This window comes from Corvus brachyrhynchos, unplaced genomic scaffold, assembly GCF_000691975.1.
Source record: "Corvus brachyrhynchos isolate BGI_N302 unplaced genomic scaffold, ASM69197v1 scaffold5, whole genome shotgun sequence".
In the NCBI taxonomy this organism is placed as follows: Eukaryota; Metazoa; Chordata; class Aves; order Passeriformes; family Corvidae; genus Corvus; species Corvus brachyrhynchos.
In genome coordinates, this window is record NW_008238321.1 from 10,293,564 (window position 1) to 10,316,796 (window position 23,233).

A 23,233-nucleotide genomic window follows, 5' to 3' on the forward strand; every position below is an offset into this window, starting at 1 on the left:
AGAGGATGCAGGATTTCAAAAGGGCTCAGTATTGGCCTAAACTGCTCCTCTTAAATAAATTAAAAAAAAAAAAAAACCCTACTGAAATCTCTGAAAAATATTCCACATGAAAAGAGAAAGAGCAGAAGGATGTTAGGGGAAGTGCTCCGTGGCACTGCAAGGGAAGGAAGGCTGTGGCTGGCCTGGCTGCTCAGGGCAATCACTGTTTTATATAAACATCTCCCATCAAGTGCAATCGCTCGGTGAACTCCCACGCTCGAGGTGCAGAGGAATATTCACGCTTGGTGGGTTGCAAAAATGCACCCACTCAGAGCTGGAGTGGAGATAAAGAAAGGGATCTGTGTGTGTGTGTACAGGCAGACACAGGGAACACTTCCCCCTGGTGAGGCTGTGCTGAGCCAGTGCTCAATGTGACACAGGTGTGCTCCCCTGCCCCACTTTTAGACATTAGTTTCAGCTAATTTAAACTTTAAAGTCTATCTGCGTTGAGGATGTTTGGTAAGATAAGGGGAGATTTCAGTAAAGTGTGTGAGGGTTGAAAATAAAAGCAGAGCTTAGAAAAAACAACATATGAAAAAAGATGCAAGAGTAGAGGACAAGAGAAGGGAGGAAAATTCTGCAGAAGATGTGCAGTAAAAGCTTTAGTGAAATGATATTGTTGCCAGTTTTTTGGGTTTTGTTTTTTTTTTTTGTGGAGCTGATTTATGACATGCAGCTGCTTTTCTGTAACAGTGAATGTCTGGTTACCTCTCCTTGAATTTTTAACTGTGTTTAAATGTCTACAAAATGTGAAGCTTATCTACTGTATGTACAGTGCGATAGCTGTGTGTGTGCACAGCCCACAGGAGTTTGGTTTCAGAGACAGAATGATGTTTTTCCCGAAGCCAAGGACACTTGTATTTCAGTTTTCCTACTGTGAGGATAAGTATATGGCAGAGCAAAGCGATTGTGTGATTTAACCATTGGACTTCATTGTCCCATTCCTGCAGCACTTACTGTTTTTCCTCTGGGTCTGATCCAACTTTCCTTCTACTCAGTGAAAAGTTTCTCATGAGGTCAAGGTGAACTAGATCAGGAAAGACAGAGCCAGTTCATAAACTGGGACCTGACCTGCCTGTACTCAAATTTAAAGGGCAGTGAATTCATGGGAAAAGCTCCCTGTTGACTCCAGAGGACTGTGGCACACATGCAGACTCAACCAAATAACTAAATGAGCCACCTGTGACAGCAAACACCCCCTTCTTGTCCATGCCTGGATGAGGGGGACAGAATACATAACCTCTGGTTTTAGCATTTAGTTTAAATACGTCCATGATATCCTCCACAGCTCTTGCTAGTATCAAGGCGGATAATGCAGGATTAGGCAAGAGCAGGAGTTGAAGAATCTTGAATTAATATTGGAATTTCAACTCCGTCTAAAGCACATTGTGTGTCTGACACTTTCAGGACCCGAGACACCAGATAGCAAAGAATACACAAGTCATCTTCTTGTGTTTTATTACAGGTCCCTCGAGTTCTCTCCTTAAGCAATCTCCTGTAGGCTGCTATTACCAAATGCCTGAGTAAATTCCAATAAAGTTGAGTGAAGATCTTCATTTTATAACAAATATTGGCAAGAATTAAACCTGGTTTTTAAATTTTTTTTTCCTGGGTGCTGTTTTCCATGCAGCTCACAGGCAGTGATTGTATTGACAGAACTGCTCACCAGCAATATGAATGCCAGGAAAGTATTTCAGGATTAGTTACAGACAGCCAGAGCACCTTCTGACTGAATCAGCTTACTGGTTCAAACAGGTGGAAGAGGAAGGAAGGAAACAAAAATAAAGTGTGTTCCTTGCTCACCTCCAGGAAGATGAGGAAAATGACCCAAAGGTGCAAAGAAGATTAAATTTGACAGTCCATTTTTTATACATATATATACAGATCTTTTTAGTCACCTCTTTAAAAATATTAGCTCTACCCTTTGATTTCCAGCATTGCACACGCTGGTGCCATGATGTCACACCATCACATTCTCCAAATTTGGGATTTCACCTACGTACCTACAGTGCAGCCTGAGAGCGTGAGATGGGGTGCTCCAGGAATGTCAGGGAATCACCACCTCCTGCTCCCACCACCCAGCTCTGACAGGGAGCAGAGGCCAGAGCAGTGGGGACACTGAAAACAACAAAAAAACCCCCACTCTTCCATAAAATCGAATAAAAATTAAACACTCAGTTGTTCTTAATCTTTTCCACCCAGAGGAGAAAATAAGAGGGCAAGTCAAGTGAAGTCAAGATTTTAGGGCATATTTCCAGATACACCTTTTCTTCCCACACCATGCAGTAAGTCTTTGAACGACATCCTAAATCTGATTACCTTTGTAGCAGACCAGTAAGCCCCATGGACAAATAGCAGATCTATTTTTGATATGACCTTAATAAACCCTGCCATTAGGTACATGCACACAGCTCCCAGGGACATAGCAAGACTTCCCCTTCATCTTGCAGTGCTGGTTTTGCTAATGATTAATATTCAGTTCTGTAAGTTTAATGAAGACATTGTTTCCACTTATCTACAGGTCAGATGGCAAATGCAAAGCAACTTAGTTGTTAGATGGCTGTGGATTCCCTGCTGATATGTCTGACTATTTGTGCACAGTGTGCATTTTTAATAGATGACCATATTAAATTATATGCTTCTGCCTTATTATTTCACTATTTTTAATGGTTTTCAATTCCTTTTCTTTGTAAGAAAGAAGAAACAATGACTCATGCTAATGATGTACCTATATATTACCTCTGCATCTTTAAAAATATTGGAACTTCTTTTCAGAGGTGTATCAAAGACCAGTAGCTTAAAATTGTTGATTTTTATCATGAAAATAAAGACGAGAAAGAAGATGGACGCCTTTCTTTTTTCCAAAGACAGCGAGATTTTCCTTCTTTCTGAACTATCCTGAGAGATCCAGCCAAAACTTTCCACACACAAGTCTCGTGCCCAGCTGAATTCCCTCCTGCACAAAGCCCCTTTGTGCAAGTTCCACCCAACTCCAGCTCTGAAAACAGATCTCCTCCAACACCACTGGGCACACACATGCACTCCATGCAGGTACCACCTTTGAGGGATGGGAAAACCTGTCCTGCATTGCCAAAACACAGTCATGGTCCGCTTCCAGAGCAGAGCACGTGGCTTCAAGCAGGCAAAGCCCATCTGAGTGCGCTGCACAGAGCTGGGAGGGAAGGAGGACAGGCACAAAGACCCACAAAGCTGCTTTGTGGGAGTTTAAATCTGTGTCTGAGCTGCAACTCCTTAACCTGCAGTCAGACAGGCAGCCCCTGGCATGTGGCATTCAGCTTCTCCTCTGGGACACGGAGTGTGGGGACACTGAGGTTTGAAATCCAGCAAGAAACGTCTGTGAATTGCAGGAGAATTTTCTCACTTCTTTGTAAATGCAACTACTACTGTAACGTTATCCAACTAAAAATAACCAAGCCAGTTCTAGCTCCAAATGTGATCAGCCCATAAATAGTCGGATAAACTCCTTCCAGGCACATCATGTACTTGATTTCCATTTGCAACACGTACTAAAGCTCTGCTTATGCATAAGTAATGCCTACGAAGGGGAGACAGTAAATTTTCCTTCTTAAGCACACAAACCACTCTCACCTTACTGAGCAAAGACACACGATGCTGCTTCTACACAGCTCACACACCGTGTGATCTTTGCTGCCTGAGCACTGCAAGAGCCACTGCTGCTTTTGTAGAGGGGAGATTTTAACACAGGAATTGCACATTTCAAAAAGCAACATATGCTCACAGACCAAAGCAAGGCTGTGAGGAATTTATGGGGACCTTACATTTCCAGAACTGCTTAAAAGAAGTTCCACTTTCACCACGCTCATCAACTGTGTGTGCTTGGGGTGGCAGGGAAGGCTCCAGAGCTCTTCATTTCCCTTCACCTTCGTTTGCACTTCCAAGTCCTAACCCTGGGTTACAAATTCAGAGCCGCTTTGATGGATCACAGTTTAGCTGCCATGATGTTAAGTTAAACAACAGTCTCATTCCACACTATAATTACTGCAAACAGTTTCATTGTCTAAGGGGTGCTTTGCAAGGTTATGCATTAGCTAATGCTGCTTCTGTCGCTGTTCATCACATGAATATTCTCTTTACCTGCTGTGTCTGTGTGTGCCTGAAAGAATTGTGGCATTTTTAATGGCATAATTTCCTGGGATGAACTGAAAATCAGCACAGCATGGCCTGCATTATTTATATGCTGAGTCCTACAAATGGCAAGGAAAATACTGTAGATTTCCTGGAAATAAATATATTCATTATCCTGAAGCCTTGTGCACAGTAGACTATATGTCACTGAAAGAATTTAATTACTACCTCAAAAGCATCTTCATTTTGCTAGATTTGTAACAAAAACAGAATGTCTAGACAGTCAAAGACAAAGGACTCCTTACCCACCCAAAAATACCCCATGTTGATAAATGTAGTACTGTTGCTGCTAATCAGTAGAAAATTCTTTGCATTTTTACAGCATGAGTTAAATTGTAGTTTAAGCCAATTGGGGAATACTAATGACAGAAGCCGTAAAATATTTTGTAACATCAATTATGACTAAAGGAAAAGGACTTGCACCATAGATCAGCAGAATATTTTGCAGCCGTGCTTCATTTAAGACTATGATTTCTGAACATGATTTGGGAGTTGATTTGCCAAGAAGAATGTTCAGGAATATATAATTGGCAGCTCTGCAACTGTGGTGCTTCTGCAATTCAGCTGTAGCTGCAGAATTACCTTCGATGGGAGGCTGCAGGTCTGTGGAACCTGACAGATCCCCACACTCCAGCTGAGTTGTCCAAATCATACTGGATTCAATAATAAATGACCCGATTTTGGTTAGCTCCTTAAAATGTTTATGTTATGTTCAATCTTAAACTAAAAAGTGGCCTGAGAACTAAAAAAACCCTCTTCCTAAAACTCAGAATTGTTTTCATATGTTCCTTATTGTTATGCCCAGACTACGCCCCTGACCACGCTCCACAGTCAAAGATTCCAAGGAAATGCCAATTTCTGCCTTTTGACATGCAGGTCCTATCAGAGGAGGCCACTATTTTCTGCTTTACATTCTGTCACATATTTCAAACCATCGCTGTAACTCCACCAGCTTGTTTTTAAAAACCTGCTTATAAGGATCCTTCCATCCTGATGGAATTGCCATTTTAAAAGCAGAGATGATAACCAGAGAAATAAACTGAAATGGGGACTGTGACAAGGAGAAAAGTTACATAGCAAAAAAAGGAAAAGCCAGGCTCATATTTTCTTCCCTTCTCCTCCTTGACACAAAAATTATTTGCCCCAAAATATACCAACCAGTAGATTAAAACCAACACATTTAAAAGCAGCTGTCCTCCTCCTGGTGCAGAATAAATTCCCAATAGTTATACACCACAGGAAAATAACTTCCCACCCAGATACCACTTGTATTCCTCACACCAGCCTTGCTGCAGCTCCGCATTAAAGACAGACAGTGTTTGGTCACAAGGTGGTTAAATTAAATCTTTCCTCAACACAGAGGAGTTATCCACGTTCAGCCTACAGTGTTCCAGCCAAATAATGCTTTGCTAATGATGTCTGCAGTTAGATGACAAATCAGGCTACTTAAATTGCCTCGGCACATACATCCTTTACAGGCAGGGTATCCAGGTAACCATCCTAGCACGGCTCCAAGGTGGGAGGGAGAAAGCAAGAACTAATTTCTTCAGCTAGGTGGAAAATTAATCCTGAAGAGATCTGTCTGGTTTGTTATGGTCAATTTAAAGGAAAAACGACTTAAAAATAATTGTTTAAAAAGTATTTTTAAGAGATGTGGTTATGCAAGAAAGGACAAAATGACTGTCTTTCAAAAATACAATAATGGCTCGTTTTGTTTCAGAAAATAATTAAAAATATTTAAAAGCCCTTGGTAGGAAGGTTTTCTGTACTTTAATACATCTCAGCATCAACACGCTTCAAATGCCAGGAAAATATCAGTGTGGAACATCAGATGCTGCAAACAAACACCTTTTTGCAAGTGTAACATTAAGTAAAATACAGAATACTGGATTGTCTTGTTTTGTTTTCCCTGAAATGAGCTCAGCAATACTTTCCATACCTGGTTAAGGAAATGTCATTGCTGTATTAGATGTTATTATGGCCCCACTTGAGCCATGTCTGTGGGTGTCCTTGAGTGCCTTTGAGAAGGTTTTGCTCATCAGTGATGCTGGTTTGGGTGGACATGGGGGATTATGACAACGATTTTGTGCCCTGGCCTAGGCTGAAGCTTGTTCAGGGTCTCAGCAAAGGCTTCTCTGCCAAGGAGCCACACGGAGAGGCAGAAGTTGGGAGAGGCAGAAGTTGGGACAGACTCCCAACCTCCACTGTGGTCTCCAGTTTGGGCACCCTGGATACCTTTGGAAATCCTAAATAATTTAGGTAGGGGAAGGGGATTCCTCCAGCTGATTCACACGTGGAAATGCTGAGATGAGAAACCAGATTTTATTTCCTCTGCAGGCCAGGAAGGCCACAGCATTTGACCCCACACACAGCAAAGGGGTGGGACAGGGAAGGGACCCTCAGGCTGCCCCATCCCTGGGGGGCTCAGCCGTGGATTCTGCCCTGGCACCTGCCAGCTGGGCAGGCTTTTGCCATTTGCCAAGGCAATGGAACCACTCACACCCCCGTGTTGCTCCTCTTGTGATGCAGACCAGATTTTATGTATTCGCTAAGTTTATTAAACAGGAAAATACAAACAACTTCTGATATCCCTTTCCTTGAAAACTATTTTGTAAAATATGACTCATTTACTTCTTTTCTAAACAGAAGTAATATTTTCCAGCACTCCCTGAGGATGCATTTAACTAGAAGCTAAGCCAGATGCAGAAACGTCTGCAAAGGTTTTCATTCCTTTCATAAAAAAGAGGAAAAAAAAAAAAAGAAAGGAAAACCATAGAAGAAGAGTCAAGGTATTATTGGGTTTTCAAGCACTGTTGGCCTTTTGATTACCCTTAAAATCAGATCAGATCACAAAGAAAACACAGCATATGACCAGCTAGAGAAGGTCACATTGCAAAAGAATGCAGGTGGTCTCTTTTTTAACAGTGAATGCAATAGAAGCACAAATCTTCCATCCACCAAAGAGCCTCTTCTGGCCTGGCAATTGCCACATACAATATCTGATGAACTCTCATGTCTCACTGCTCAAGGATAAAATCCCAGCAGGCAGGGGCTGTAGGAACAGCTCCACAGTCAGAGGGGAAAAAATCTTGTATTATTCCAGCAACCACTTATTTTATTCGTCGGAATTAAAACCTCTTCACAGACAAAAATGGGTTGTTTTTTTTTCATCCCACAAAGCAATTTTAGATTTCTATAGAATCATTCAAAAGCAATTAAAATCCTGCTTCTGTTGATGGATTTGTATTCCTTGCTTGCAGTGATGTCAGACTTTGAAATTCAGGGCTGTTGAGTGTAATTCTTTGGGGCTTTGGAGTCACTGCCGAGTGCCAGAAAATACATTCCTTAAGTTCACAGGTATTAAATGGCTTTGGTAACACCGGAACAGTTTCAGTACATGTAGCTTTTAAATCTAGAAGATATTGCAATAAAGAATTGGTGCAATATCAGGCAATTCAATACACTTTTTAGGGGAAGGGAAAGATGATAGAATCCAATAATATAATAAGAATACAATTAGCTGAGAGGGATCAGGGAGCTTTTCCAAACTGTCCTACTGCAAGAGTGACAGGCTCACATTGCCAGGGAAAATTAAAAAAAAAAAAAAAATTAAAAAAGAGCAAAATCCTTCACAAACAAGCAAGTAAACAACACAAACCCAGAATCTACATAATTTTTTTTTTGTAGTCCTCATCCACTTAAAGGTCTGTGTTATTTAAACCAGATAGTGAGCCTCCAACACCACTGTTTGCTTTGGCATCATTCTGTATAACAAAGGAAATTGTTGTTAAAAATGTAATTCAGATGTCAGCAACAGGAGGCTGTTCCCAAATGCAGAGACACAAAATGGCAGGATTAATGCTGCTGGGCCTGGAATTGCATCGGAGGGATGAGCACTGAGTTACAACCCCGAATAAAAGGAGCCAGCCCCGCCAGGCATAGTGGGGGTCTGGGCACCTCCTGCAGTACAGGTACCATTCTGATCCCTGAGAAATCCTTTCTCCTGCCAAAGGATGCAGCACATAATAGGAAAAGTGTAGGGTCAATATTGGACGCAGAACCTTGCCAAAACATCAGCAAAGCACTTATCAGTGATTATGACTGTTGGCTTATCAGCACCACTGATGTCTTACTGAGACTGGCATCACCCCAAGAATCTGGTGTTTGTGGGCAAACAGGGCAATTTCTGTCCTTAGGCCGCATTTAGACGACAGAATCGCTGCCTTTTTGCTCCTTGAAAGACAAATGCAGACAAAATGAGTGAAATAAAGCTATAATCATGCTGCTGCCTGACACAGGAGATTGTTAGCGGTCGCTAGGCAGAACTGGCACAGGATACGGGCTGGCTCAGATGATGGGAGCAAAATAAAGTCTTCAAGGACACCAGCAGAGCCCAGCTGAAGTCAGCAGGAGAACTGTCCCTTGTGCTGCTGTTGTGGGTGCAGCTCGACCCTTCAGCATAGTCTGGGCTTGGAGAGCTGTGGGGAGGGAGGAAGCCCCGATGGAGTAAAGAAGGAGAGGCAGGACTAGTTTTCTGTCCTAATTTTGGGTTCATGTAGCACAACCAGCCTAATGGGAGGGACAGGACGTGTGGAACCCATGTTACATCAGGGACAGATCCTTTATCCTTCACAGCATCACACCCTACACAGCAGGGAACAAGGGGAATCAATTCTTTACATTTTTTTTTCATTTTCCTCTTCCTAAACTCCGAGTAATAGATACAAATAGTTGGTCTCCTGCAAACCATGTTTGAACTGTGGCTGCCAGGAAATGAAGGCAGTTGAGGGGGGCCTGTAAAAGGCTGTTCATTAGTCCTGCCTTCTTTATGAGCTTCTTCAGTCCCAGAGCCAGATGGGTGTGGGAATGCAGCAGAACAGGGGACTTGTGTGTTCAAAGAAGTGACAGGATCCAGCTCTGCGAGCAATTCCTTCCCCATCCCTTCAGATTATGGGGTTAATTAATAAGAGTTAATTAATGATGTGTCAATCATCATGCAGTGCATGCCTGTGTGAGGAAAGCTGCCCCTCAGGGTAGTAAGCATTAGGGCCTTCCCTGGAGAAAGTCCTTGTGACAATTTCTGAAGCCTCGAAGAGGATGTTTTAATCCCTTTATCTCAGGATTCACTTCTGGCAAGAGCCAGCCTCTCACAGGAAACTACCTAGCAGAGGTAGTTAAAAAATAATTGCTGTGCTGTTGCCTTCAAGGTGAGTCTCTGGAGGACACAGGACAGTGGCAGGTGCCAGCTGTCCCCAGTGGGGAGCTTGGGCTGAAAGCATCTCAGAAACTCCCTTATCCTCGATGATGGAGTAGCAGGAGCCTGGGGCAGAATGTGGGGGTATCATCTCTACTGTGAAACACCCCGTGCCCATGCCAGACACCCCATGTGCTTGCTCTTCCCAGGGTAACGTCAGGAGGGACAGGCATTTGGGCAGCAGCACCGAGGAGCTCTGCTCCCGTTCCCCTCTGCCAGCTGAGCATCCCAGGCTCTTGGCTGCCAGGACAGTCAGCCCATCTGCTCACATGGCACGCTGCCCGCTCACAAGTTGTCAGACAATTTCACGGGTGCCAAAAGAACCTGGACTTGAATAGGTGGCCTGGATATGCTGCAAAATCCATCTCCTCTCGCTGACTGCTGACAGAGCAGGGCCTGTCTGTGCTCACAGCGCCCGGAGCCGCAGCTCGCTCCGGACTGCCACGGCCCCTCCACGCTGCAGCATGAAAGCCTTGCCATGCTTCAGGCAAAGCAGCAGGGCCCTGAGTGCTGCTGAAGCACAGCAGACACAGCTTCTGTACCAAAATACCCAGGGTACTCCAAGATAACTTCAAGGCTCCATGATACCATCGGGCACAAAACCTGACTCTTGGAAGCGAAGCACAAGCGGAGAAGAAACCCCTGCGGCTCCCCACGGGCAGTGACAAGTAGGTCAGGCAGAGCATAAAAGGGCATGTTTTGGGCTAAAATCCCAGTTACCCACCTCCTGTACCTGAGAGAATGCAAAAAAAATTGAGTTGGCTCTGGGAATAGGAAAATTAGGCAGGCAATGGGAAAAGCAGACTCTGCCCTCCTGGTGGCACTGGGTCAAGCTGAAGGCACAGCTGCTGTCCCCAGCTTTTCCAGGGCTGGCAGAAGCCCTTCTTGCTGCATCCCATCTTTCTGCTGCCAACCACCCCCAGCCCCACATTTCAATCCTATGGAGAAAAATCATGATTTTGCTGTCAGCTGTCTGCCATCATCAGCCCGGAAGGCAGAGCTGGCGCTGGAACTACAGCACTGCTCTCCCTCCTCCTGGCTGGGGCTCACTCAGGGCCCTGACACAAAACCTGGGCTTGCAACATGAAAGGCTGAAAAATCTCTGGGTTTTATGCCCTGGGAATCAGATTTTCTGCTTAATAAACCCCCTAAAGAATCAGATGCAAAAGAGGTTTGTTTGAAAATTTTGGCTGGGTTATCCAAGCGTGGTGATTCAAACAGGCCCAGAATACAGGGAAACACAAATATGCTGGGTCAAAATTCTCTTCTGTGTATCATGAGATAGACTCAAACTAAATACAGGTCATTCATACTGGAAACCAAAGAAAATTACACCAATTATTGCCAGATTTCCCATTAAACCTAGAGATTTATATAACATCTCCATTTCTTTTGCTGCTTGCTGCTAGCTAATCAAAGCAGTTAAAAATCCATGTACAGCCTGTGTGTAGCTGAGGTCTGTGTGCAATATTTCTGCTCTTACAAGTCTCCATGGCCAGCCATGGCTTTATGTGTCCTCTGGCCAGGTGAACACCGTGGCACAAAGAATTTGGACTACCAATTAGCAAGGTTTACAAAAGGGCCTTGAAGTGCTAACAGGATCAGTTGGATGCTGCTGCTGAGAACAGTATCTGGCTTATGTGCTGGCTTGGGGTGTTTTATTATCCATAGCACATAATCCTGCACTTTAAGCTGCTTCTATTTACAACAGTTTTGCTGTCCCCCTGCTACTCTCCAGCTCCCACACATTTGCAGATGCTACTTACTCTGTTTCTGCTACTTCTTCACATGCAAATGAGTCTTTCAGGCTTTCTCACTTTTATTTACCCATATGCACAACACTACAGCAGGGTGGAAAATTATAAATTAAGAAGAAAAGTACTAAGACTATTGAACCAGATACTGAAAAGGAAAAAAACCCCAAAACTCAGAAATTTTCAGCGTGCCCTAAATCTCTGTTATTAACAGCTATTATGGCTCTTTGAAACACACTTTTTTTTTGTTGGTTTACAGCAGTGAGTCACCCACAGCACCATGCCAAGGGCGTGATTTGGATTTGTGCTGTGCCCTCTCTCCTAAGCTTCACCAAAACCTTCCTGTCTCAACCTGCAAGACACTCTTACTTTGGCTGTGGGTCTGTCCTAAAGGCCACACCATTTTTGCATTGTCACTGACCACAGGACTGTGCTGCCTGAACCGGTGACCTCTGGAGAAGCTGGACACGGGTCCTCAGTCCTACACTTGCTGTTTCATCATATCCATTTCACTGCTGATTATCTTCTGCCCCTTTGGATGGCCAGCAGCCCTGACTCAAAAACCTGTAGAGATGCTGAGGGCTTAAATGAGCTGACAAACTTCAAACAAATCTTGGTGCAAGTGGCCAAATCCCCATCCGCCTCCTCCAAAGCGGTGGCGATCCCCAGAGCTATCTCTGTGTGAGATAAAGACCAGGGGCAGAGAAAGAGCAATTGAGCTCCATAAAACATCCAAAAATAACTCCTCCCAAGGGGTGAGATGAGTACGGGCAACTCATCTTCAGGACAAAGGCGTGTGTGCTGCTCCAGAGGGAAAACAGCCTCAGCCTGCGGTTTACGCCACAAGTCTTGCACAAATCATCTTTCCCTCCCTGAATTTCAGTCTCTGGAGCCTAGTTTAAGGATTATAAATTGTAGAGAAATGGAGACGAATTCCCATGGAATGTTTCAGGGTAGCAGTATCTGCATATCCCACTGAAAACATTGTGGACACATTTTTTTTGCTTAGATTTACTGGGACATCTTACCTCAGTGCTCCACCAGTCCCCCGTGTGCCAAGCCCTGTTGCTCAGCAGTAAATTACAGACTGTGCATTTCATGCCAGCTCTTCCCTCAGCAATGTTTGCTGCTTTTCTGCACCCTTGATACATGGTTAACTGTGTGAAATAAGGAACTGAGGAGCTAAAGTGCCTCTCTGATTAAAAGACAAAGCCACAGGACTGTGCTTCTTGGTATGCAGAAAATTAGAGTGAAGAAGTGGCTTGATTAAAATCAGACACTGAAGATGGTTCTTTCCTAATATACTGTGGTAATGTAAAATAAATAAAAAAATAAAAGCTAGCTGCTGGATTAACCAGCTTTTAAAGAAAAAATAAACACAAGCATGTCTTTGTTCCCTAAGACTAATTAGCAAGATTCTGTAAGCATCTAGAAGGCAGCTAATCGAGCAGAGACAATTCTGTACTGTAAAGTGTGACTGCAAACCCAGGTCTCCCTTCAAACTGTGATAAGGGGCAGGTACAGGCAGCACCTGTGGCCATTTGTGTCAGTGCAAGACAAGAACAGAAATAGATATTGAGCATCCTGTTATCATCTGCCAAAAACAAACCAACAAATGAGCTGAGGAAAAATGCACGGCTGGAAGACCGTGCAAAAAACCCCAGTGACAGAGATCATGGGGTTGGCATTTCTGTGAGCTGCAGAACAAAGTTTTCTCTGTCAGGAGCTGAAGATGCCATGGGGAAGTCAGGAGAGAGGGATTTTGGGGATAATTCACCCACAGTGGTGGATGGCAGCTTCCCAGTGGTGGGAAGTGGGATGGAGCTGAACCCCATGGACATGGTGATATCCAGCAAAAGAGCCCTGGTTTGCTGGAGGAAGGTCTGGTCCCTCCCACCACTGGGACTCACATTGTTCAGTCCTGGCTAAGAGCAGATCCTGCCTGGCTCCAGGAGGGGATAATCCAGGGCAGCTCGGCTGGGACAGCACAACAGAGCTGCTGCCCAGAGAGGGAAGGAGGTTTATTTTCCCCTTCCTGGCTGCTGGCCAGATCCCTGCAGATCCTAATGGACAACCTCTGAGCTACCTGGACGTGCAGACTTTGACTCTGGGGTCATTCCATAAACATGTTTGCAGAATTCGAGAACACATTGCTCCTGAGCTGGATGGGATTGATCAATATTCCAACCAGCAGTTGCTGAGCTGTGGCAAGGGGAAATGCAGAGCACAGTGGCAGACAGAGACTGGATTTCACTGCTGTCCAGGGCCATCAGCCAGCCTCAATCCTGATCCAGCTCCCCTTGAAGTCACCACAAATTTTCCAATCTGCATAAATGAGATTTGGACCAGAGGCCCTGCTGAGTCCTGAAACACAATTTGCACTGAAATACTGAAGAAGTCTGATCTGATGAACAGGATTAGCTATAAAAGAGAAAAATGTTCATGCATAATATACCAAAAGTTAAAGAGCTAAAGTACTACACAGCATCCTCCACTGTCCTTATTTAGGACCCCATTCAGATCTCATGCACTTTAAATATCAAAGGATATAATTCATCCAGTTAACTCCAGATTTATTCCTGATATAAGTACAATCAAATGTGCCTATCAGTCTCATTCAGGTAAACATTTCAGCAGAGATTTGGTTGGCAAGGATTTGAATGCCCTTAAAAAGCCCCAAATCTCATAGATGAGGTCCATAGAATATCTGATTACTGATTATTCCTTCCAGCAGCAAAGAAAGCCCTTCTTCTTCGTGATATAACGAGAGCATTCCTTGCAATTTTAAAAGACTCCTACATAAACCAAGTGCTGGGATCACCAGTTTCAACCTTTCCAACCAGTTTATTCAACCTTAGGTCTCCAGTAACCCACCTTGCACAGAACCAGTGACTGGCACAGTACCACTGCTTCAGCTGAGGGACAAACCTCAGTGGCTGGGCTGTACTTTGACCATCGACTGCTCAGCTGGGTTTCACACAGCACATTCCAGAGTGTCAAAGTGCTAATCCTGGAAGGCTCCTAGCAGAGCAGCTACTGGATGCACATCTCACTTCTCTAGCTGCTCAGAGAAAACACTGCAATTTGATTTAATTGCTATGTTGACTTATAACAGTGTGTTTATACTGGATGCCTGCCAGCTCACATGCAACAGGTTGGCAAAACGTATTTCCTCAAAACAGCATGAGATGCAATGTAATAAGCAAAGCAATCTTTCAGCAGCCTCCATTCTGGAGTTCATTTCAACTCCTCTGACTTGGAAGCAGTGCTACCAGTGCAGAAGGATTACACCACCCTAATTGATATGATAATCAAGCCTGGAGGCTGCAGTTCCCAGGTACAACAGCCACAACTTCAGAAAGGGAGTATAACTGTAGGAAATGAAAGTGATTAACAGTTGTTTGCATTACGGGGATTGCTTGGACTGTTTAATATCCCTATCAAAAGATGCATTATTTGTTGAGCAGTCCTAAAAGCAAATCAAAAAGAAACTTGAAGAACATTGCTAATCCTTTGTCACAATAATATGACACTAAAAGCCAGTGAAAAGCTGTGCTTTGCCAATTGAAACAAAAATCACAGAATCATATACTCGATTAAGTTGGGAAAGACCCCTAAGATCACTGAGTCCAACCACTAGCACAGCACTGCCAAGCCCAACTCCCAACTCAACACCCAGCACAGGGTGTTCACCACTAAACCACATCCCCAGGTGTCACACCCACATCCCTGAGGGCCAGAATTAGCTTTCCTGTGACCTTGGCTGCTTGACTTCAGCCCAGCTAACAGCACCAGTGTCTTTGAGCCACGAGACAGCTACAGGAACATTACAGGAACCAAAAGATGGGTGTGCTTGTTCCATTCCTGTAGAGAAGCAGTTTGCCTGTGACTACCAGCTGGTTTTGTGGCTGGCACTGTGATGGGTGAGGGCTCTAAAGGCTGCAGGAACATGGAGATGCTTCCAGCAGCAAGATTCAGGAGGGAGAGTGAGGGACAAAGTTACAAATAACATGGTCAGCAGTGTTTGATCAGGTAAGGAATGCCCATGATCCAAGGAGACTGGATTTCGCCACCCCAAAAGCCTCTTCTGGCCTGGTATCACCCTGATACTAATTGGCTCTACATTAATAAAGACTTTTACTGCAAACTTCATGTACTGGAAGAAACAGTCATGTGGCTCTGTCTAATCCTGCACTGTGACTTGTAAAATCAGAAGAAAAGAAGATGTTAAAAATATCAAGTAAAATCTAAAGTTGGAACAGAACTGGCTTTTATCTGTTCAGTCAAAAGTGAGTTCACTAGATACAGTAGTATTTCTTTGAATGGAACAAATAAGCCTCAGAGATTTTATCATGAATACCCCTTGCACACGTTTGTACAATGCAGTCTATAAAAATGGGAATGAGAGATGTCGTTCCTAAACACTCACAACTCCAATAACAAGGTATGATTTTCTATCTGATCCTATTTGGCTTTTCCATAAGGAACTGTGAAAACCTCTCTCAAAATCCTGGCACCAGTGTGTGCAATAGGAATCCTAACACTGGCTCTGCTGGAGCAGAATTTCCCTCTTCAAGAATAAAGCCTTGGGAGGAAAAAAATAGCGTGTTGGTTTTGTGGCTGAGCCAGCTATTTAACTCCACGAGCCAGCAGAAACAAAAGGAAACCAAATAAAACTACAAAGCTACAAATATTCCTTTTGGACAAATGAGCCAAAACTCTTTTGACATTTATGGCTCTACCCATCCCTACCTGATAAGTCACACAGAAAGCTGCAACTGCAGATACCAGCAATCATGTAAATAAATTTTATTATGCTGTATGTACAATACTAGTACAGTTAGATACACTAATCATGGGAGGAGGGGAGGTTGCTATTTTTCTCCTGTCCCATATGGTAATAATTTTGTATGATTGAACTGTTATGGGCTAAATAAAAGTACACATTAACTGTAAGATACATTGCAAATACATTAAATCTTCCCTGGAGTTTAAGCAAATACGTGCTTTTTCTATCATGCATTTGGAATTAGTAAAGGAATCTACACTGGGCCATAGGATTTATAAATAGATTTGGCTTCCTCTGCAATACTTTATGGGCAATTATTTCAGAAATGAAGATGCAGAGCCACAAATAAATAAAATAATTGCAGCTGATCAGGCTTTATTTACCGCTATCACATTTCCCTGACTGCTACACTTCCCTCCTCTCATTTGCTCCACTAGCCTGAATCAATGACCAGATGAAGAGCTGTCAGTTAATGTCAAACACAGAGCACAAAAGATGCCAAAGGCTGATTCTCGTTTCCCCACTTCCAAATTCTGCCTGGGCCTTTCTGGAGCTGGCTTGCTCCCTGGATAAATTCAGCATGGAACTGAGAGGCTGGGAAAGGGCAGAGCCAGTCAGACGAGCTGTGCAGCGAGCACATTTTCCAGGGAGCACATTTTGCTGTGGCTGCCCTGCAGAAGTCACTGCCAAAGGTCTGCAGAGCTCCCCTCCCGGGAGCAGATGCCCAGTTGTGTCAGGGAGGGGCTGGCATGGTCTCCCCTGTCTGCTGCAACCCCACTCAAACACGTATTAATTCACTTTGGAAGACACTGAGTAGAACTGTGTGCAGCAAAAAACAGCTTTCCAGACAAGTCCAGTGAATCAAATCCAAGCAGAGGCTGGGACTGGCCTCATGTCTACATAACACCCTCTGTACCTCACACTGTGCAGCTTTGGGTACTCGAGATCTCAGACAGGATGGGAAACTCTTGATTATCCATATTCCTTGGGATCAGGCCTGAAATCCTACACTCAGCCTCATCTAATAGCCATGTTACCTGGGGTTCAGGAAGGAGGTTGCTTGTCTGAAGAGGCTTATCAACTCATGAGGAAAAAAAAGTGCAATTTCTGCTGCTTTGAAAAGCCACAGAGCTGGTAACACAGAAACAAGGGAAACACGTAGGATGCACCAGGTGGAGACAACCTGACTGCCCACCAAGGGCTTCCTTCTATGAGCTCATCTCAGAAGTAGCCACCAGGATGACACTTTATGGCTCTCAAATTAAACTACTTAGAAAAATATTGTCTGCCAGGCCTGATGAGCAGTAATGCCTCTGAGCTACCTACAGCCTCCTGTCCTGGGAAGGAACAGCCAGCTTTGTGAAGTCTGGATGAAAAGGGTATCATGTATAAAGAGGGAACACCAGAAACAGTCTAGGACCTGAAGAAGATCCTACAAGCAGAAGTCTCATAGATTTAAAGCCTGTTTTTTATTTTTATTTTTTAAAATTTCATTTTAAGCTGCTTATTTCTGCATAAAGAATTGATGCTGCAAACCTCTCCAAAAACTTCATCAACCACAATCCATAAGGTGGAGAAAGAGACCAGTGGGACCAGATGCCAAAGGAGCTAGAAAGATTTATGCTAGCTGAGCATCTGGCTCCCTCCTCCCTGTTATCAGAGTGAAGACAAATGCTCACCAACACCCTTATTCCAAATCACTAACGTGTTCAGCCACGCTCAGCACAGCTGCAGCAGTGCTGCTCCTGGAAGGTGTGCTGCCTGGAAAAGCAGCTGCTGAGTGCTTCTTCCAGGGGTTTGTGCAGTGCAAAGAGCAGTGAGCAAACAGGGTGTTGCTGCCCCTCAAATCAAGCCAAGGGAATGATTAAGACATCATCATTCTCTGTTATTGTTCTAGCGGGTTGTAGTAATTGCTTCTACACAGGAACGTGGCTACACCTCTGTTGTCATCCATCATCTTGCTGAGGCTGTGCACTGTACAGTGCTTTGATTTGACCTCATTAGCACTCCCAGAATTACAATGTCATACCAATGATAAAGACTGAGATTATCTGCATCTGAGGAAAGGGAGAAGGCACAAATCACACACTATGTGAACAGACAACAGCACAACCACGACTCTGCCAAATACTCAAAGGCTGCCTGAATCCCCCTGGCTCTTGATTTTGCATGTGGGACAAGATGTGATCAGGAATTGTGCCTATATGCATCAAACCTGCAGGTAAAGGGGATGGGCTCGTGCACTGGTTATCTGAACACTCACGGAGAGGCAGGGCAGGTGCTGGAGTAGATGCTCTCTGGTACCACCTTCCCTCTGAGTTGCCAGTATTGTCTCTGCTGCCTCCAGCCTCTCTCAGGCACCCAGTGATCCACTAGAAACGTGGAGAATTTGTGTGCAATTTGGGAAATGACACAGAGGCATTTGGCCTTTGTACAAATGCCTTGTGTTCTCTTGAAGTTCATAGGATTTTCTTGTGATTCCCAGGGTAGAGGCACATAGGGAGGGTTCCTGCTCAAACCTTGAAGGTTGAAGGAAGGTCAGATCAATTTTTTGACCCTTCTGGCAGTCAAATAAAATCAAGTCAAATCTGTACTTGTCTGAAGTCAATCTACAGCAAAATGTGTAGTGAAATGGAATCTCTCAGACGCCAGCCAGCAGCTTCCCCCCTGAGCTGTGCTCCCCACTGCAGCTCTAACACAATGCCAACACATATTCCAAACCACTCATTCTCAGCTACTTTAGTCTTCTATGGACCATCTTAGAGGAAATTAACTGAACTTCCCTACAGTGGGAACAAAAGAAGGAAATGAATTTGTTACTCCAGTGGTACCCTTGACACAGATACTGAGTAGCTCCATTAAACATTTTGCAGCCCTAAGTGTCTTTGCTAAATCCTCTACAATGAGCACAGAGTCATTTTCCTTCTTACAGCACAAACATACAGGTCAGGATTTGGGAGTCTGTTTTGTATCTGAATAACTTCTCTCATCTCAATGGGATCCAGGCAGGCACAAATTAAGGCTGCATAATCCTAGTCCTTCCCTTTCTCTCCAGAGGCATTACCTTGCAGTACCGCTCTTGGATAAACTCATTTTCACAGACTCAGCATAGCCCCAGCCAAATGACTAATACAACTCTTTAATACAAACAACAATAAATCAACTGATTAAATTCTGATTTATCAGACAGATACTGTTTAGCTCTTCTCAAAGCTGTTCTGAATCATCTCTCTTGTCTGGCCATGTTCCAGAGGAGCACTGACACTAGATAAAGCTCAGACCTGAGGAGTAAGTTTACATGAGATGGAAATGCTGAAAACATCCTGTATTTATGACGGGAGATTTCACAGAGATCAGAGTGAACAGCATTCCTGAGAAGACTCTAATGTCTCTGAAGCCTTCTCAGCATCTCTTCCAAGGACCAGTCTAGCAGGGCAAGGTATCAACAGACCCTGCAGCTCCAGGCTCAGCAGCAAGGCTCGGGAGCCAGACACATTAACCTTGGGAGATCCTACAGCAAACGTTTAACAGCTTAGAAGACGGCTACTCCGCCACAAATTCACTTTAAATCACAGACTTTTTGGACTTACTTCATTGGTTTAAACAATGCTTGTCCATAGTTCTGGAATGTCATGATCAGCTTCAGCTGGGTGCCTCCTGATTTCATTGCTGCGGGGGAAAAACACAAACAGCTTTAAAATGAGACATGTGGATCTACTTACACTCAGTTTCCTTGAAACCAAATCCTATCTGTTTTCCTCTGGATCAGTTCAGCACCATGCTATCAGAGCATCAAGCACGGTGATCCCAACTGGACAACAGATTATTCAGCAGACTACAGGGGAAGGCTTTGAGCTGCTGACCAGGACTAAACATGGATTGCATTTCCTGACACTTTTTTGCCTTCTTCCGGCTACCATGGCCACCATGGGCTCCATAAGCACCCCAGATGAACAGCACCTATAGGAGCAGACCATTGGAGTCTTGTTTTCTCCATCTCCTGTTGCTTTTGGAGTCCCTTCTGACAAGGTACTCACACTGGGAAAGGAGATGGGGGTGCTTTCAAAGACAACTGCAGCTGGGATGTACAGCCCAGTGCACAGCAGACAGCTCCTTAATTAAAAGTATGAGCAGATACTGCAGCAATCTCTGATCTCTGCTGCGATTTTAATAACAGTTTCTGAGCAGCAGAGATATGTAAATTCAGCCCCTCCATGCACAGTGGATATGTATCCAAGCCCAGCCATTAACTCCAAGGCATCCCAAGGTGGTTCATACATGAGAGCAGAGCTGTGCAGAGCAGCCTGGCCTGGCTGGGAGGGCAGGAGAGGACAGTGGAGGCAGGAGAGGACAGTGGAGGTAGGAGAGGACAGTGGAGGTGGCAAGGACAGTGGCTTTGCTCATCTCCCAACTAGGAGCTAATGGGAATTTAAGACTGATACTCATTCATACCATTCTGAAAAACTTGGACAATGTCACACTAACAGCCAGATTATAGTGTTTCTAAAATTAGGATGATTTTTATATATATAAGAATTAAATTTTATATAAGAATTCATAAAAATGCATTTTACTTGATGATAAGGCTACTTAAAAAAGATAAACCTATAGTTCAAAAAACAGCTGCTTTTCTACTGCCTCAAACAAAAGTGTCCTAATAAATGAAATTACCTGTAGTCTGACTCCTAAATGCACCTCTGTGTTGGGAAGGCAGGCCATGGCCAGCAGGGCTGTGTGGATGAGTCAGTCTCTTAAAGATGCTTTCTACGAATCATCAGATAATCAATCCCTTTCTCTGCAGCTCTGACAAAACCCGTGTCAACTGGAGAACTACATAAATGTCAGGTTATCTTGCTCTGTAAATTCTGGCTGAGAGCTGCCCTTGTTCCACCTATAGAGCTTGTACATGTTTTTTCTCTAACCAATGCTATTAGCTGCACATCTTTTTAATTACTCATCTCTGTGCCTTATCACTGATAGGTCATCAGCTCTCTTTCAGCACTTGTAGCCTATATTTTTGCAACAAAATGCTATGCAAATCTGGTCAGTGTAATTATACTTCTCCTAGAATAAAATCCCTCCTGCCCTGCTGTTTTGCTGATCCCAGCCTTCTCTCGCCTTTCCACTTCATCCCAAAGGAACAAATAAATAATTAGAAATTAAAGGGCATTAAGCAATTTGCACTGACCAGGTAAAGCAGAGGCACAGGGCTTTCCAGGATTAAACTCCCTCTCCTGTGCAGGACAGGTCAGTTGATCTGCACCTGAGTGCAGGAGGAGCACAAGGCTTTTTCATGGCCAGCTCCCATCCTGAGGACTATAAAAAGCAGAAACCTTCCAGTCCAAACCCTGCATGTGGTGCCCTGGGACCGTCTGTGCACTCTGGAAACAGCCCTGGTTAGGCTGGGCAGCTGGAGCTGCCCTTGCCCCACGCCCACAGGGCACAGGGCTCAGGGCACAGGGCAGTCCTGACCACCTTCCCTGCCCAGCCACTGCCACAGGCGTGGCATTTCAAAGCAACATGGGATCACAGAACGGTCTGGGTTGGAAGGGACCTTAAAGATCCACTAATCTACACCCCTACCATCACAGCAGTACAAAGAAGAAGCAAAAAACGATGTTCCAGCACGGCCTTCTCTAAGCACAGAGTTTCAGATACTAAAAGGACTGGTTTCTCAGCAAATTGAAGCCACTCGACAGATAATGATTTTGTTAGCAGCCAAACTCAACAGTGAGGATGTCACCACCAAGCAGGGAAATGTATGAAGATTAACAATTCAGAATAATTCTTCCATGAGACACAAAAGCCTGCTTTCCTGTCAGAAGGAACTGAGCTGAAGTAAAACAAAAGCATCCCCCTCGTCTTTTTAGATCCATCTTATTGTACTGCCTTAACTGCTTGCACCAGTAGCCTCCCCCCAACACAAGTTTTGCTGGCACAAGTTGTTCCTCCACTGCTGCTGGGAGCAAACTTTGGAACTCTGAAAACCAGAGGGGGACATTGGTGGGAATTGTGTTCCCATTGTGCTTTGTGGCAGGGCATGCTAGAACCCACATGGATCATGGAAAACACCCCATGCCAGAGCTCCACCTTGGCTTCCCCCCGTCATCCAGACTCACGTGCAGCTACTCCCACTTTGCTCTTCCAGTGCCACTGACGTGCTGGCCAGGCTGGGGGTGATGCAAGGCCACCCTCCAGATCCCAGCTGGTTAGAGCCCAGCACTGTAATCCCTGCAGAGATGGAAACACCTGTGCTTGGACTGTTCTTTTGAGCTCGACAAGACTCTTGCTGTACCTGCAAACTAAGCAGCCTTGGAGCAGTCTGGGGTGCCCACATTCTGGGGCTGCAATGCCAGAGAAGAGCAGATCTCCCTGGAGATGATTCACTCTAAGTCAGATCACTTCCCCTGTCCTAACTTAGCATCACATCTGCACACTGGCTTCCCTCTCATTTTCTGAGCTGTATTCCTCAGGAACTCTGTCTCCTCCTCAGCCTCAGTAAAACATGTCCCTCTGGCCGTTATGGCCTGTCATCTTCCAGGGGTTTGTCCCAAACGTTGTTTGCTCATCTGGAGACATCCTTGTGCCTTCATCTACTGTCCACAGGCCCATTCCTGAAGAATGTGGCACACCCAGAAGCAGCACATCCAATTTTCCAAGGAGTGGAGGGTGCTGCACCATCGCGCTCTGTCACATCTGTGGTCAGCAAGTTCAGGGATTTTTACAAAAGCCTTGCAACACAAGGCTGTGCTGACTCCAGAGGAACCACCAGTCACACTCTGAATTCACCTTTTTTTTTTTTTAAGTATTTTAATATACTGTAACACCACAGGTCACAAACAGCTCTGTAAAGGCTTTATAAACCTGCTAGCTCACAGCAGGTTCTTCAAATCAAGTCTCACACAGCTCCTAGATGTAGTGGCACACTGCTAAAAACAAATCCCAATGCCATCATTACTTTTCATCTTCAGGCAACTCAAAGCTTCTCTTTTCCCTCCAAAGCAGAAGCAAATGGAAAGCAGCATTAACCTTTCCTGTTAACCCAGTGTAAGGGCTCTAGGGTGTGATCAGAAATCTTCCTAACTTCAGGAGGCTTTGCAAAAAATTCCCTGAGAAATCTTTTTGCATGAATGTTTGGGATTACAGTCTTGTCCAAAGATTAGTGAAATTGGTGGGACTCCTTCTGTTTTCTCCGACAGACTTTGGATCAAGCCTGGAAAAATCCCCACC

The 23,233-nt window shown here is 44.4% G+C and overlaps 1 protein-coding gene across 1 annotated transcript in view; it reads right to left on the reverse strand.

The window, feature by feature from the left end:
- FAM20C (family with sequence similarity 20 member C) overlaps positions 1-23,233 on the reverse strand; it is a 56,451-nt gene that overhangs the window by 27,121 nt on the left and 6,097 nt on the right. The window contains exon 3 of the mRNA XM_017734299.1: positions 19,594-19,672. Coding sequence (XP_017589788.1) covers positions 19,594-19,672 — 79 coding nt within the window. The remainder of the gene's footprint in view (positions 1-19,593; positions 19,673-23,233) is intronic.